Here is a 16699-nt window from a genome sequence, read left to right as displayed (position 1 = left end):
AGTAAAAAGGACAAAAAGAAATAAAAATTTTCACTCCTGTCCCTCAGGAGCTTACCTTCTACATTATTCCAAGAAAAGAATAGTAAGGAGAATGGGAAATTTGAGAAGGAAAAATTATTTCCAACTGTAATACTCCAAGAATGCTTGGCTCTAAGTTTCTCTTAACAGAATCACCAGACTTGTCTGACTGCAAGGCCCACACCCTTTTCATCAGGCTATAAAGAGCACGACAGCAAAATGAGCACACATTCAACTACGACTACCGATTCTTTCGTGGCTGCGTGCCCGCCTCCTCTTTCCCACCCTTACATTTTCCTGCAAAGATACAACTATCCTGTATTTGATTTATCACTCTCTTGATTTTTTTTGAATAGTTGCACGGCACATGTTCAGTTCCCTAAACAATACATATTTACTTCAAGGGTGTTTGAAACGTTTATCATTATTTCCTACTAAATGCAATTCTATCTGACTTTTTAAAAAGTTTAATATTACATTTCCAAGCTTCACCTGTGTTGCTGTCTATAGCTATGTTCGCAAATTTCCATTGCAGTATAACAGACCATTGCGTGAATATTACAAAATTTACTTATCCAGTCCCCTCTTGGAGGATACTGAGGTTGCTTTCAGTTTTGTTTGTTAAGCTTGCATGCGAGCTGAACTATACAAGATGATGCCAATCATTTTTCAAAATAGTTGTAGCATTTACACTCCCTATGGTGCTACTTAAGATTTCCCAACACTAAAGATTCTCTTCAAGTCTTCACATTGTTGGACTTCTTAAGTTTTGCTATCTAGCAGTTATAAAAGGGTGGGGGAGGGATAAATTAGGAGTTTGGGATTACTGGATACATAATATATAAAATAGATAAACAACAAGGTCCTATGGCATAGCAGAGAGAACTATATTCAACACCTTCTAACAACCTATAATGAAAAAGAATGTCTATCTATCTATCTATCTATCTATAATTCTATCTCATTGTGTTCCCAATTTACAACTTCCTAATTGCTAGTTGGGCTGAGAATCTTTTCATTTGTTTATTAACCTTTCATGCTTCCTATTCTTTGAAGTGCCTGGTGCCATCTTTTGCCTTGTAAATCTCTTCTTTCCTTTTCTAATTGATTTTAAATCCTTTTAAATATATTCTTGATACTACTTCTTTGGTGATCATATATTTTGAGAACACCCTCCCCCAGTCTGTGACTTGTTTTTCCACTTTCTTTATAGCGTTTTTTTGATAAACAGATGTCCTTAATCTTAATGTCATCAAATTTATCAATCCTTCTTTTACAGTTAATGTTTTAACGTCTTGTTTCATAAATACTGCTATACCCCAATGTCATAAAAATACTATTCTATATTCATTTATAAAATTGTTAAAATTTTTCCATTAAGAATTAAGTCTTCAATTCTTTAGAATAAATTGTGTATGTGTGTGAGTGTGTATGTATATGTGCATGGAAGGAGGTAAGGAATACAAATTTTTTAGTATTCACATAGTTATGAAAGTTAGGGTTTTTTGGTTTTTAACATTATCCTGTTTAAAATGGCCCACTGCAATTTGTCAAAAAGCCCTTCCTTTCTGCATGATCCTCCTTTCCCGGTGATCTCCAATATATCAGGTTTCCATAAACACAAAAGCCTAATTGAAGGCTCTCTATTCTACTTCCTTGGTCAGTTTTACGATGCCATGATCATTGTTATACCACCTCAATGCCTATGGCTTTATAATAAATTTCAGTATCTAGAAAGGGAAGCCCCAACCTAATTAATTCTTCTTTAGGGGTGTATTGACTATTCTTGGGTCATAATTCTTCCAGATACATTTTAGAATCAGCTTGTCAAGCTCATGAAAAAGCACGCTGGATTTTTATTCAGAATTGTACTGAATATACAGGTCCATGTAGAGAGAGCCGACAGGCTTACGGTGTCAGGTCTTCCTCTCCACGTGCATGGGTACACATCTCCATTTAGCTGGGGCTTCTTCAATAATTTTCAACAGCCTTTTATCACTTTCTCCATGCAGACTCTATACATCTTTGATAGGTTTATTCCTAAATACATTACAACTTTCGTTACTATTATATATGGTATTTCGTTTTGGATTACATTTTCTATTTGCTTCCAGTGGGTAGAAACGTAACTAATTTTTGTAGTACTGGAAAATGTAACTACAACCAGAATTTTAAAAAGTACTGTAAAAAAATAACTATTAACCTTAAATCCAATAAACTGCCTAAACTCTCCCATTACCTGTAATATTTCTCTGTAGATTCCTTTGGATATTTCAGGGAGACAATTATAGTATCTGCCTCAAACTAGTCCTTATATTGCCTCAGATTATGAGACATGAACTAAATGTGGATTTTGAAATTAACAACATTTCACTTTTACAACGTTCTGAAACAATTAAGTAATATACTCTGATTTGTGAGTAAGAAGAATGAACTAACCTGCTTGGTTAAGGGCATCCAAAAAGGCACGGAACCAGCCTTCCTCCTGGAGCTCCAGTAAGAACTGCAGAAAAAGTGAGGCAGCCTCCATCGGGCCCTTGTTGTTTTTCTCAGCCTGAATGTGCTGCACCTCATCTACAAACAGAAGCAAGAGTGACTGTCAAACTGCAGAACCACTAAGCACTGCAAGTGTGAATGAAAAATGTTGCCAGCCAAGTCAGTAAACAAAGGACATTGCAGCCACCAAGTCACTTCAGACCCGAATGTGAGCCCTGAGGGAACTCAGGATGGAGACAAACAGGCTGCCACTGTCAAGCCCTCAACCACTGCAGCCACCGGCAGAGATGCCCCTGAGGGGCCTTAGGATGGGAAGCACAGGATATGGGCCTTAGGTAGCTGAGCTGCATATCAAAGGAATGATTTCAAGGAGCCCAGACTCTTGCATCTTCCCATACATAGAAAAGCGCTAAATCCCTTAACTTGAGATGTCTGGTTTTCTTTAACAGTCATCTTTTGATGTTCTCACTACCTGGTCTTTGTTGCAAAAACCCCTATATCTTGGCTCCTCTCTTACCTCTTCAGAGCAGTCCCTCAGAGCTCTCTGAGAGGCTGTCTCCCAGGCTTGAAGTCCTCAGAAAATCTGCTGAATAAAACATAACTCTCAACTTTTAGGTTGTGCATTTTTCTCAGTCGACAGAAGTAAAACCACTAAGGGTTGTCGGACTTTCTCAAATGGGTCTGGGGATTATGACAAATCATAGCAACAGAAGGAACTGCAGGAAGGCAGCAACTTCTCTGCTCAGGCCAGTCGCGCCTATTCTTCCCATCCTCTCTGGAAACTTCTAGTTTGTTGTGGAGGTCTGGGAACATGCTCTAGGGCAGTCCTTAAGAAAAGGAGTTTCTTAAAGATATTTACAAGAGTCTTCTCATAATAAAGGAGAAGTCATGGTAGCACCAGGTTAGAGGGAAGAACAAAGGCTTCTTCTAACATTTTCACAGTCTCTTGTTCAAAAGTTTGAATTAATTGCAAGAGTAAAGAATGTGAGGATAGGACCACTCATGTCATTAGTAACAATTACAGTGGACTTAGCAAGCAGAGTTAGAAATAAACATATACTTTTATGGTCCTTCTTCCAGGTTTTTGCTAGGATGTGAAAAAAATTATTAATAAACAGAAACCTCAATTCAATAGAGTCAGGAGACCAGAAGGGGGAGCTCTCATGCACTGTGACCAAAGCTGAGCCCAAGAGGAAGACAGACTCCTCTTGTTTCCTGGCAAGGACTCAGCCAATGAAAAGCCATGGACTCTTTGCTTACTAAACCATTCTCAGCCTCCTTTTCCTCTGTATAAAAGCGTCCTCCTTCTCTGGCCCTGCAGGGACTTGCATGTGGCTTGCCATGGCTGCAGACCTCAGATTGCAATTCTCTGCTGATCCCAAATAAACTCATCTTTGCTGGAGAAACATCTGGCAGTCTCTTTATTTTAGGTCAACGGATGGTAGGAAATAAGGCAGAAAAGAGAAAGCAAAGGCGCTAAAGAGAAACACAGTGAGGCCAGGTAGCAGAAAACTATCCACCAACCTGCTGGCAGTCATATGGACTTTGTACACTAACTCTATGTCTGCGGTGGTGGCCAAACCATTGTCTTCATATAACCTGACATTGGGTAATTTTCCATTTTTTTCCCACTGTCAATGGAATGTAAATTCCAAGGAAGTAAGCCAGCTGGCTGGCTGGTTAACCTCTGTATTCTCAGAGTTTAGAAGAGGACCTAGCACTTAATGATACACCCAACAAAGGTATGTTGAATGAATGAAAGAAGAAAAGAAGAAATGCCCTCCTTCTCTGCCAGGGTCTCTGTCTTGATAACAATAAAATTAACTCTTTTAAAGTGTAAAATTCAATGGTTTTTAGAGCTGTAAATCCATCACCACTATCTAATTTTAATGCATTTTCATTACTGTAAAAAGAAACCTTGTACCCATTAGCTGTCACTCCCCATTTCCTCTTTGCCCCAGACAACCACTCATCTACTTGGGTCTCTGTGGATTTGCCTATTTTGGACATTTCATATGAATGGAATCATATAGTAGTATGTGGTCCTTGTGGCTGGCTTCTCTCACTTAGCATAATGTTTTCAAGGTTCATCCATGTTGTAGCATGCTTTTTATTGCTGAATTATATTCCTGTATGGATATACCACATTCTGTCTATCCATTCATCAGTTAATGGACATTTAGGCTCTTTCTACATTTTGTTTTTTACAAAGAGTAATGCCAAGAACATTCATGTACAAGTTTTTGTACACATGTATTCCTTCATGAACACATGTATTCATTTCTCTTGAGTATACACTTAGGCATGAGATTGCTGGGTCCTATGGTAAGTCTATGTTTAATACTGTAAAGAATTGCCAAACTGTTGTCCCAAGGAACTGCACCATTTTATATTTCTACCAGCAATTTATGAGGATTCCAGTTTCTATATATCCTTGTCAGCACTTCTTACTGTCTGTCTTTTTAATTTTAGCCATCTATATTAGCTTCCTGTGTCTGCAGTAACAAATTGCCACAAAGTGGGTGGCTTCAAACAACAGAAACTTATTCCCTCACAGATCTGGAGGCCAGAGTCTGAAACCAAGGTGTTGGCAGGACCACACTCTCTCTGAATGCTCTAGGGGACAATACAGCCATGCCCCTTCCAGTTCCTGGTGGCTGCTGACATTCCTTGGCTTGTGGCCGCATCACTCCAATCTTTGCTCTTTCTTCACATTACCTTCTCTTCTGTTTGCCTGTCTTGTGGCCACATCACTATAATCTGTGCCTCCGTCTTTACGTGAGCTTCTCCTTGTTGCTCTCTGTCTTCACATGGCTGTCTTCTTATCAGGACACTAATTGCATTTGCTTAGGAACCCAACCTACTCTAGTATGATCTCTTCTTAACTGATTACCTCTGTAAAGATCCCATTTCCAAATAAGGTCACATTCTGAGATCTGGGGTTAGAGTTTCAACATATCCCTTTGAGGAAACAGAGTTCAGTCTATAACAGCAACCTCCCTTGTCACCTATCCTAGCTTCCCTGGGCACACAACCCTACACTGTTCCTTTAAGGTCGTTAATTCTGTTCCTAAACCCAGTTCTTGCTCCCAGGGTTACCTGCTGTTTGTCCTTCCCTTAGATGTGCTACCTCCCAGCCATTACTGATGTCCCACAAGGAGGTCCAGATTTGCCCATTCAGTCTAGGAATTCTTGCTCCTCTCGTTTCCAGTTATTTGAAGTGTAAATAAGATCTGGCAGCGTTAAGTCTCAACTTACGTGGAGTTCTGACAGCACTTGGTAACTATTTGTATACTTCTGCCCTCACCCACCTCCCACCTTCAAATCCTTGTACTGTAAAGTATTTTAAAAGGAAGTTCTCCTATCTTATTTCTGAATCTCTGATGTCAGCACAAAAACAAACACACAGTAGACTTCATTATTAGTAGAAATAAAAGAAATGGACAGCGACGTGTTTCTCCAACTTTGAATCAAAATATTTATGCACCCCTAAGCAAGTCATTTCACCTTCCAGGGACTCGGTTTCCCCATCTGGACCTCCAAGGGCTTCTCAAACCCTGACGATCTCTAAAGTGCTGCGGAAATCTTGCCCAAAACCCGGCGTTCCTAGCAAGCTACCTGTATTGATCGACAGAACGGGAAAAGCAAATGGAATTAAGTCCTGAGTTGTTTTCTTGCCCGAAAGGGCAGGTGCCGCTGGGAACCACTCACCGTCCCTAAACCAGGGGGCCATGTAGCTCAGGATGTAGGTAGGGTCCAGGATCTTCCTGACATAGTCCCCGAAGGTGTGCAGGTTCCGCCGCTGCTCGGTCGTCATGCTGGCGGCTGGGCTCCCCGCGAGGTCCCTCGCTCGCTCGCGCTCCGCTCGCAGTGAAGCCCGGCGCGGAGCCGGGAGGGGTTTTCTAGGAACGCACCCAGCGCCGCCGAGAGGCGGAGTCACCCGGGAACCAGGACGGCAGAGGGAAAATCGAAACTGCAACTAGCTGAGTGCTGGCTCACGGCCCGGCCCCCGGCCCAGCCCCCGCGCCCACACGTTCCAGCGCGGTTTCCTTTCCTCTCCAGCGGCTCGGTTCGCCAGCCCGCGGGCGCTCGCTGGTCCAGAGGGACGCAAGAGGACCCCTGGGGACGGCTTTTCGATGTTCATTTTAGTTATCCTTCTGTTTTGCTCTGATTTATCTTTTTGTTTAAGGTGTAGATACAATAAAATGCACAGGTTTTACGTGTACAGTTCTATGAATTCTGGAAAAATGCATGCGGGTGTAACCACTTCCCCCAGGTTGTGTGGGTCCTGAGGTCAGTGTCTAACTTTGCAGGAACCTGTCACCTGTTTTCCAAAATGGCTGTCCCGCTGTGCATTCCCACCTGTAGTGTAAGAGAGCTCCAGGTGATATACATTCAGGAAATACACTTTCAGTAATTTTGTTCCCTTGTTGGGCTTGTTTGGGGTTTTTGCCAGGGTGAAACGGTGCATTACAGTCAAATATAAGTATTCCAAATGTCTTCTCCCAGCCTGTGACTAATCGTTTCATTTTCTTAAAGTTATCTTTTAATCGGAAATTTATTTTGGTGAAACCTATATTTATCAGTTTTTAAATTTTGTTTACTGCTTTTAAATAAATCTTTGCCTCCTCCAAGGTCACAAAGATATTGTTTTCTTTTTAGAGTCTCTGTGTTTTTAGCTTTTACGTTTTGGTTATGATCATCTCAAAAATGAACGTTGCCTACTGCCTGTAATGTACAGTATAGCTCATCCTCAAGACCTCTGACCTTTAAAGGTGTAACACTTTCCCATTCATATAAAGATAAAAGGTTACAGGACAGAGAATAACATTTGCCTTGTTGGAGGTTTATAGGAGCATTGTGACCAGACCTACATGGACAGCTGCAAGAACAAAGAATTCCAGAGAGAACAAGTTTGCAACAACCAGCCACACCCCCTCTCCTTTCAGTATAAAAGAAGCCTGAATGCTGACTCAGGCAAGATAGTTTTTTGGAACACTAGTTCACCACCTTCTTGGTTTGCTAGCTTTCCAAACAAAGCTGCTATTCCTTGTCCCAACAACTCATCTCTCGATGTATTGGCCTGTCATGTTATTAGCAGTACAAGCTTAGACTCTGTAAAAAGTTGGCTGTTGGTTTTTCTTCGATGTCCTTTATCAGATTGATGTTTTCTTGTATTCCTAGTTTGCTCAGAGTTTGGTTTTGTTTTTGTTTTTGTTTTTGTTTTTGTTTTTGTTTAATCATGAATAGCTGTTGAACTTTTCAAATTTTTTTTTCTGTATCTATTGAGCTGGTCATATATTCTGTTAATATACTGAATTTCATTGATTGATTTTTGAATATTAAACCAACCTAGAATTCTTAGGATAAATCCTATCTGGTCTTGTTAGCACCTTTTTAAAAATATATTTCTGGATTCAATTTGCTAATATTTTTCTATCTATGTTCATAAGGGATATTGGTCTGTAATGTCCTTTTCTTGTAATGTCAGAGTTATGCTAGCCTCATAAAAACAAAAGTTTGTGTATAATTGGCATCATTTCTTCTTTAAATATTAACAGAATCCACCAATAAAACCATTTGGGGGGGTGGGAAAGGATAGACTGGGATTTCAAAATGTAGAATAGATCAACAAGATTATACTGTATAGCACAGGGAAATATATACAAGATCTTATGGTAGCTCATAGAGGAAAAAATGTGACAATGAATATATATATGTTCATGTATAACTGAAAAATTGTGCTCTACACTGGAATTTGACACAACACTGTAAAATGATTATTAATCAATGAAAAATGTTAAAAAAAAAAAAAACCATTTGGACTTGGAGTTTTCTTTGAAAATTATAACAGTTCAATTTATTTTCTAGATATAAGGCTATTCTGATGTCAAATCAGTTTTGCCAGTTCCTCTAAATTATTCAATTTATTGGCATAAAGTTGTTCATGATCTTCCTTATTATCCTTTATCTTTTTAAAAAATCAGTCTTGCCTGGAATTTACCAATTGTATTTATCTTTTCAAAAACCAAGCTTTGGCTTTGCTAGTTTCATCGTTATTCTATTTTCTGTTTCACTGATTCCTGCTCCAATCGTTATTACTTTCTCCTAGTTCCTTTGGATTTAATTTGCTCTTCTTTTGCTACTTCAGTAAGGTAGAAGTTTAGATCAGTAATGTTATACATTTTTATTTCCAAATATAAGCATTTGAGGCCATAAATTTCCCTTTTCTCAGCTGAGAGTATCTAACATCCCATCAGTTTGGATATAATGTGTTTTCAATGTCATTCCATTTGAAATAGTTTCTAAAATTCCTGATTGCTTCTTTAACCTATGAGTTATTTAGAAATGTACTGTTTCCTTTTCAAATATTGGGAATTTCCTACATAGCTTGATGTGAGACTTCTGATTTTAAACTGTTGTGATCCGAAAGCATACATTAAGAGTTCAACATTTTGAAATTTATTGGAACTTGTTTTATGGGCCAGCATATGGACTGTCTTGATATATGTTCCAGGTACACTTAACAAGAATGTGTATTCTGCAGTTCTTGGGTATAATGTTCTATAAATTTCAGTTATGTCAGGTTGGCTTATTGGTTTGGTCCTAGTTTCCTATACCTTACTAATTTTGTCTACTTGTTATGTCAAGTACTGAGAGAGGGTGTTAAAAATTCTCCAACTATGATGATTGATTTGTCCAAGTGCCCCTTTTGTTCTGTTAGTTTCTGCTTCATAAACTTTGTAGCTCTGCTATTAGATGCATACACATTTAGGATTGTTGTTTTCCTAATAAACTATGTCTTTTATCACTATGAAATGTTTTCTTGTCTCTGTTGATACTTGTTATATCAAAGACTATTTCATGTAATATCACAAAACCCATAACAGCTTTTTTATGCTTACTATTTGTATGGTCTATCTTTTTCCATCCTACTGCTTTCAGCCTGTCTTAATATTTAAAGTGTACCTCTAGCATACAGCTTATAGGTACGTGCTCCTTTTTTATCCAGTCTGACCACCTCAGCCTTTTAATTGGAGCATTAAATCTATTTACATTTAATTATATATGGGTTTAAAACTGCAATTATGCTGTTTGTTGCATTTGATTTTGTTTCTCTGCTCCTCTATTCCTTTGATTTGGGTTAATGAAATATATGTTTTACTTTTATCTCTCTTAGCTATAATCTTTTGTTTTCTTTTAGCTGTATCTCTCGCTTTTGATATGTGTATATACATAGTAGTTGCTCTATTGATTACAATATGCACCTTTAACTTATCTCAGTCTACTTATAATAAATATTATCCCACATCAGGTAAAGGATAAGATCCTTGTAACCATATAATTCCACCTACCCCAGCCCTTCATTTGTGATATTATTGTAATTTTTACTTTTCTGTGTTATAAACCACATAATACAATGTTATAAGCTTTACTGTACAAAGTCAGTTGTCTTTTAAATAAGAAAATGATAGTCTTTCCTATTTTCCCATGCTGATGCTATTCATCCCCATTTATATACTGGTTTCTTTCCATCTGATGTCATTTCCCTTCTGATTTCTCTAATATGTTAAGGCTTCCAGTGACTTTTTCATTTCAAATATTGGTTTTAAAAGTTTTAAGATCGCCTCTGGTTCTTTTTTCCTACTTTCATTTTCTCAGCTGGGAAACTCTACCTGTTCCTTCATTTATAGCCATCTTTTAAGTTCATGTACCTATTTCTAAGAATGTCTTTAAATCAGCAGTCCTTGTCTGCTGATTCCATCATGTGGATTATTGCACAGTATGTTTTTGTAACTGTTTTTTCTCTTGACTGTGGGTTCCTTCATGTCTAATAATTTTTTGATTTACACTGGACATTACAGATATGTTGGAAAATCCCTGGATTCTATTATATTACTTTGGGGAGTGTTGCTTTTTATTCTAGTGTGGTTCTACCAGCTACTCATTTTGAAATTATGGAAGCTTTGTTTTACACATTGTGGTGGGTCTGTTTCAGTTTTGCCTTTAATGCAAGATGAATCCCTTCATCCTGGGTATAGCCTTTTCTGCTAAGGTGTGGCTTTGCAGGAGTTTCAAGGAAAAGCCCTGCGTGTTTCTACTGCCTTTCCAAGTTGATGGGACTCAGACTCCAAATTCTGTCTTCCCTGTGGTGGCAGCTGAGATATCTGTTGAGCTTTTCCAGCCTTCCCACTGTTGCTTACCTGGGCCCCTTGGATTCTCCCCTACGTGGATGCATTTCAAGGTCAGCTAAGGACTTGAGTGAAGGTTATATACAAATTTTAGGGGTCCTCCTTTATGTTTCCTTTCTGAAATTTCCCCCTTACTATTGCTACTCTGGCAGCCCCAGGGTTCATCTTTTAATTCAGTGAGTGTGGCTTTCCACTTGTGTTCAAACCTCCATGTGGACTGGGGAAAACCCTCAGAAGAAAAGCCAAATAAAAGCAGTTCTCATGCACTACAGTTTCAATTGTCTAATTCCCTCCCGTTTCTGCCTTTTGATTTTTTTCAGTGCCTTCAAATGCTTATTCTTTATCTTTTGTCCATTTTTATCACTGTTTTCTCATACAAGCTATTCTCCACTAGTTGGGTTGAGATTTTTAACTGAGAAGAAATCAGATCAAAAATTCCTTTTAAAAAAATCAAGATATGCCTCCTTTTATGCTACCAGTAAGAAATAACAGAGCCTTGAGCAGCAATGGATTTATTAAACCCCAACAATTATAGTGGAGAATGAATCTGAAAGAACTGAATTCCCAGAGAGAGAGTCATCTGGCAGATTTGTACATAAAATCTGACCAAGGCCAGGAAAGAAAGGGAGTGTCACAGATAGGTGAGAAGAAAGGTGGGTGCTACCATTTCCACAGGTGTTCAAATCAGACACCTGGAATGCAGCCTTCATTCTTTTCCCTCTTCCTTTCTGCTGCCACTCACTCCTCTCTCTAAAATATGTCTCAAAGGTTGAGCAGCATTGCCTACCACTTTTTCCAATGTCCATTATTTTCTGTCTTGAGATTCTTTTTTCTTTCTCTGTATTACTTCACATTTGGCAGTTACTTACTTATGTTTTCTCATCCTTATTGTCTGCTCCCTCCTCCAGTCAGACTCTAAGCTTAAGAGGGAGACTCTTTTTCACTTATCTCAATATACCAAGTGCTTTTCACAATACCTGTCATATAGTAAATACTCTGTAAACGTGTTGGATAAATTCATGTCAGGTGAGGGAGAGGGTCTGCTGAGTCCTTTCAGGCAGGGTTTGTGTTTGCTTGAGCTTGGCGCTGACCAGAACTGCCCAGCTGATTTGGAAAGAAGAGAGAAATGGGAGGTTTGAGGAGGGAAAGATGTGAAATATCCACTACACCAATGAGGCAGAATAATAAACTTGTCTACTGATGTGTACCATACAAAGTTGAGGCTGGTAATGGTATTTTTATGGTGACACCAACCTGTGTAGCTAATGATTTCCTTCAGGAACACAGCAGGGTGTGTGTAGGGACAACTGAAGAGTTGGGTTCATCCAGACTGAGATCTTGCTAGGTTAGCAAACGATTGCTTGCAGGACAAATCTAGCATGGCTTGTTTTTATACAGGCTGCAAACTAAAAACCGTCTTAACATTTTTAAAGTATTGTAGAAAAAAAACAAAAAACTATACAACAGAGACTGCATATGGCCCATAAAGCCTAAAATATTTACTATCTGGCCCCTTACAGGGAAAGATTGCCAACCCCTGAACTAGGTAAATGAAGAGAGATAGAAAGGCAAGCAAACTGCAGGGTATTGCAAGGAAGTGATTTAAACACAATCCAGAAAATCATCGCTGGGCATGAAGGAAAGTGACTGACAGAGCAAGGTCAAAAGACTGTCTTCCTAGTCCTGTCTCCTGTCTGAATCATATTAGATATCCTTGGATGCAGCCTAACCTGCTCCACCCAGAGCAACATTTCCTGATGCAATCATCACATGGAGATAACAGTGAGGTACTCCTAAGAATTTAAAAATAATCAGAAATTGACACAGCACTGGAAATCGACTATAACTCAATAAAAAAATAAATACAATAAAAATAAAGATTAACCTCTTGGAGAAACTGCTTCTGCCCTACCGTGTGCAGGACACTGCATTCGGCACAGGAGATACAAGACAAAATTAGAGGCAAAGAAAGCATATGGAACTAGAGGGAACACTTCGGGTCTCTTTTGAAAGCTACTCTTCCTTTGTCAGCCTCCTTACAGTTTGTAGTCCCTAGAATTCTCACTACGTCTGCTTCTCTTCTTGCTGGACCTCCCCTCTTCGCGAGATCTCATCCCTTCCCGCAGCTTCATTACTACTCTATTCCCAGTGACTCTTCAATCATCTCTCTAGCTCCAACTGCTCCTCCAAGGTGCACACTCGTATCTCCAGCTACCCCGTGGAAATCATCATCTGCACGGGCATCCTCTATTCCAGGCTGTATAGAGACTTTTCTGAGGTGATGCAAATGCTCTCTACCTGTACAGGCCAATATGGAAGCCTCATGTGGCTATTAAACATAAAAACAATTGAAAAGTCCCAAGTTCCTCGGTTTTACTAGACACATATCAAGCGCTTGCTACCTACGTGTGGCCAGTAGCTATGATAACTAACACAGCTCTAGGCAACTCGGCCTCAAACTCATTTTCCTCCCCAACAATCCCTATTCCTGTACTTCCTACCTTGAATATTGTCACCATGTATCTCTCACAAGAAAAAAAGAGTCTGATCCTACGAGACATCTCCCTGTCCGTCACAGCCCAACCCCACAGAAGGCACACCGCCCAGTGCTCCGGCAAACATCGCAGTTGCAGCTCCTACTGGGATGAATTTAGATTCAGACCTTGGCCTAAGTTAAATTCCATTTTCCTTGCCTCTTGCTTTTCTCAGGCACAGACCCAGTGGTTATTTTATCATCCCCCAATATCCTCGGAAGTAAAGTAGGAAAGAATTTACTAATTTTCATACTGTAACAACCATCTTACTGTACTTTTTAAATGGCCATATCCCACTTACTGTCTTCCAGCACCTAAGAGATTCAGGTATTGACTGAAAACTCAGAATGAGGAATTAATCCATTATTTACCAAGCTGTGGCTATCTTCTGTGCATGAGCCGGCTGCCGTGGCAGAACACAAGTGCAGTTTAAAGGACAAAGTATAATACCACTTTCTTCTCCATCCTAAATCTCTGTCCGTCACCGAGTGTTCTTCCATGTAGAGCAACCTAGTAGATCATTATCCTCAATTCCAGTCACCGTCGCCTCCACCCCTTTTGGTTCCTTCCCATCATGGCTGGAACTAGGTGTTCTCTAAAATATTCCTGCAGTCTTCTTACTCCTACCCCCACTGTACCTCCTTGATCCTCACTGGAAAACACATCCTTTGATATCTCACTGTTTTCTTAAGTCAACTCAGAGCTTCACTTCCTTCCCTACGCAGCCCAGATATCAGAATGCATCAATTTAACTACACTCTCTATTCCTGTATTTCATGCCTTGAAATACTCACCAGTACCAGTACCTCCCTCAACTCCCTTGCCTCCTTTACTGCTCACATTCAGCAATACTTCAATGATAAATAAATCCATCCATTATTCATTCACTGTATAAATACTGAGTCCATACTAGATGTCCGAAGTTAGTTTCTGTTTCACTTCCATATTGTTGAATGCTACCAGGGCAAAATCACAAAACTCAGGGTCTGAGAGATATGCCATTATCTCGGGTGAGGCCTCAACACTCATCAGCAATTCTTAGCTAAGCCTCTCTCCATGCCCCTAAGGAGCATTTTTCCACTCCTCTCCTCAAACCCGATCCTACTCATGATTCCTCTTTCTCAGAAGATGGCATTGCTTCCCACTTTATGAAGAGAGAAGCTTTAGAGCATGAACCACCTTAGCTTAACTATCTACCCACCAGCGTCTCTGTGCTTTTTCACTCCTGCCATTCTGGAGTAAGATTTGCCTCTGCTTCTCTCCTCACTCACTCACGTACCTGTGCTCTGGGTCCCCTCTCCATTTTGCTACAACAGTTATCACTCTCCTTTATTTTCAATGTTTTCTATTCCAGGGGCTCCTTCCCAAAAATCTTCTCTCCCTCCCATCCTAAATTTAAAAAAAAAAGCAAACTCTCCTTTGATTTTATGCCCTCACAAGCTTGCCTCTGAGCTTGGAACCAAGAATAGTTAACTGTATCTCAGACAAGGTCCTCATGTCCAACAGGCCCAGCCTTATAAATTGTCTAGTGGCTTCGGTTCTAGCACAAAAGTGGCTTTATAATTGTCAGCACATGCTTGCCTTTGTGATTTTTCCCCCTTTTGCTGGGTGTACAAGGCTGATAACTCACTCTGACACATTCTCACACACAGGCAACCTTGCAGGCCTGCAGAGACACTTTTGTCTTGAAATTATTTCAAAGTTACAGAAAAATCACAAAGAGTACAAAGAATTCCTGTCTTTTTACCTGTGTTCACCACTTTTTAACATTTTGTCACAATTTATCATTACTTCTACATACATACACCTACATACATATTTTTTCTGAACCATTTGAGAGTAGGTTACATAATGATTATGATTGTTTCCCACAAGGGTTTTTCCTAGAGGCACCAATCACCAGATGTCTATACAAATTCTGGTCTCAGTGACATCCACATCTCCAAATCCTAACAATGTAATGTTACCATTTTGAAGGCACATAGGTCTGAGCTTAAATGTCAGAAATGGTCCCATGCTCTGAATCTTGATGAAATCTGGTCTGTGGGGAGGAACCCCTCTCCCTCTATTGCTCATCATCCTCTGCCCCCACTGGTGGGGACAATGGGGCTGGCAACAACCCTACACAGCTTGCATGTGGCTTCCAGCACCCCAAAGCACGTTCTGAAATGTCTTTCAAGCTCAGAGATGCACTACTGGCTGGTTCAGGTGTCCACAGCTTACTCCAGAGGGCCTGCAATTGTTCACCATGATGGGCCATCAGCTGACCTTGCATAAACCCTTGCCTGCTTGGACATACTGCGCATGGTTACTACACCTCCTCCAAGAGCCGAAGCCGAACTTGACTACTTAGACTAGGAAGTAATAATAACAAGTTTTCCTGTTGTGAATCTGAGCAATAATGAATGAGCAAGGGCAAATGACTGGTTGCATTTCTTTTACACAAGTAAGTCACAAAAACATTGAAAACCTGAGGTAAAATAGAATGTTTTACGAAAAGCAAATTCGGATGAACAAGCTAAAAGAGCACAGCATTAGGCTAAAAGTTTAGAGTGGAGTTCCGTGAAAGCAGAAACAGGTATTAGGCAAATTTTGTAATCTCTAGCACCTATTCACTCATGTGATAAGCATATCTTATGTGAAAGAAAAGAGAGAAGGGATATAGCTGTACACTGACAGTTGCCAAAGAGCTTTAAGACGGGTGAGAGAAGACATCTAGTAATCAAATGCAACCTGTGATGCATGCACTAAAGAAGCCCAGGGCTGCTAAGAGAACAAGGCACTGACGGGAAGTAACGGAGTGGAGGGGCACACCTTAACAGAAACCCAGTTCATCCAGGATGGAATTCAATTTCCAGCAAGAGGAAAATACTCCATATGAAGGCTCCAAATTCATAGGGAGCAGTACTTCCACAGACCTGAAACAGCTAGTGTGGCCAGAGCACAAATGAAGTGAGAGAAAAGCTAAAGATAGACTGAAGTCTGACTGGGCAGAGATTTGTAATCCATATTATGTCGGATTTTTGTTTCCTTTTAATAAATATCCTAAGAATAATAGGAAGCTACTGAAATATCTTAAGTAGAATAAAATGAAAAGAAAAAGTTTGTAAAGATCTTTTGAATGCTACATCAAGAACGGATGGAGGCAAACAGTGGATGCAAGCAGACGTACTGTGGCAGTACAGGTGAGAGATCATGGCTGCCCAGACTGGACATAAGAAATCTTAGATAAGATTATACTGTAAAGCACAGGGAACTATATTCAATATCTTATAGTAACTTATGGTGAGAAAGAATATGAAAATGAATGTATGTGTTCATGTATGACAAGCATTATGCTGTACACTGGAAACTGGCACAACATTGTAAACTGACTATACTTCAATAAATACCTATATATACACTTAACAAAAATAAAAATATTAGACAAACATTTGGTGATTGGATGAGGGGGCTGAC

General features: G+C 39.7%; 1 protein-coding gene across 2 annotated transcripts in view; it reads right to left on the bottom strand.

The window, feature by feature from the left end:
• The window catches only part of DDX58 (DExD/H-box helicase 58), a 56149-nt gene that overhangs the window by 29652 nt on the left and 9798 nt on the right, over positions 1 to 16699 (bottom strand). The window contains exons 1-2 of one of the 2 annotated variants that reach the window (XM_006192497.3): positions 6226 to 6405; positions 2458 to 2592 (exon numbers count right to left, since the gene is read on the bottom strand). In XM_006192497.3, coding sequence (XP_006192559.1) covers positions 2458 to 2592; positions 6226 to 6331 — 241 coding nt within the window. In that variant the 5' untranslated portion in view covers positions 6332 to 6405. Of the gene's footprint in view, positions 1 to 2457; positions 2593 to 6225; positions 6406 to 16699 lie in introns of those variants that run through there. The other variant, XM_032477568.1, reaches the window with a different exon arrangement.

The sequence above is a fragment of the Camelus ferus genome, chromosome 4 (assembly GCF_009834535.1).
Source record: "Camelus ferus isolate YT-003-E chromosome 4, BCGSAC_Cfer_1.0, whole genome shotgun sequence".
Taxonomy (NCBI): Eukaryota; Metazoa; Chordata; class Mammalia; order Artiodactyla; family Camelidae; genus Camelus; species Camelus ferus.
This window is presented reverse-complemented; position numbering and strand designations above follow the sequence as displayed.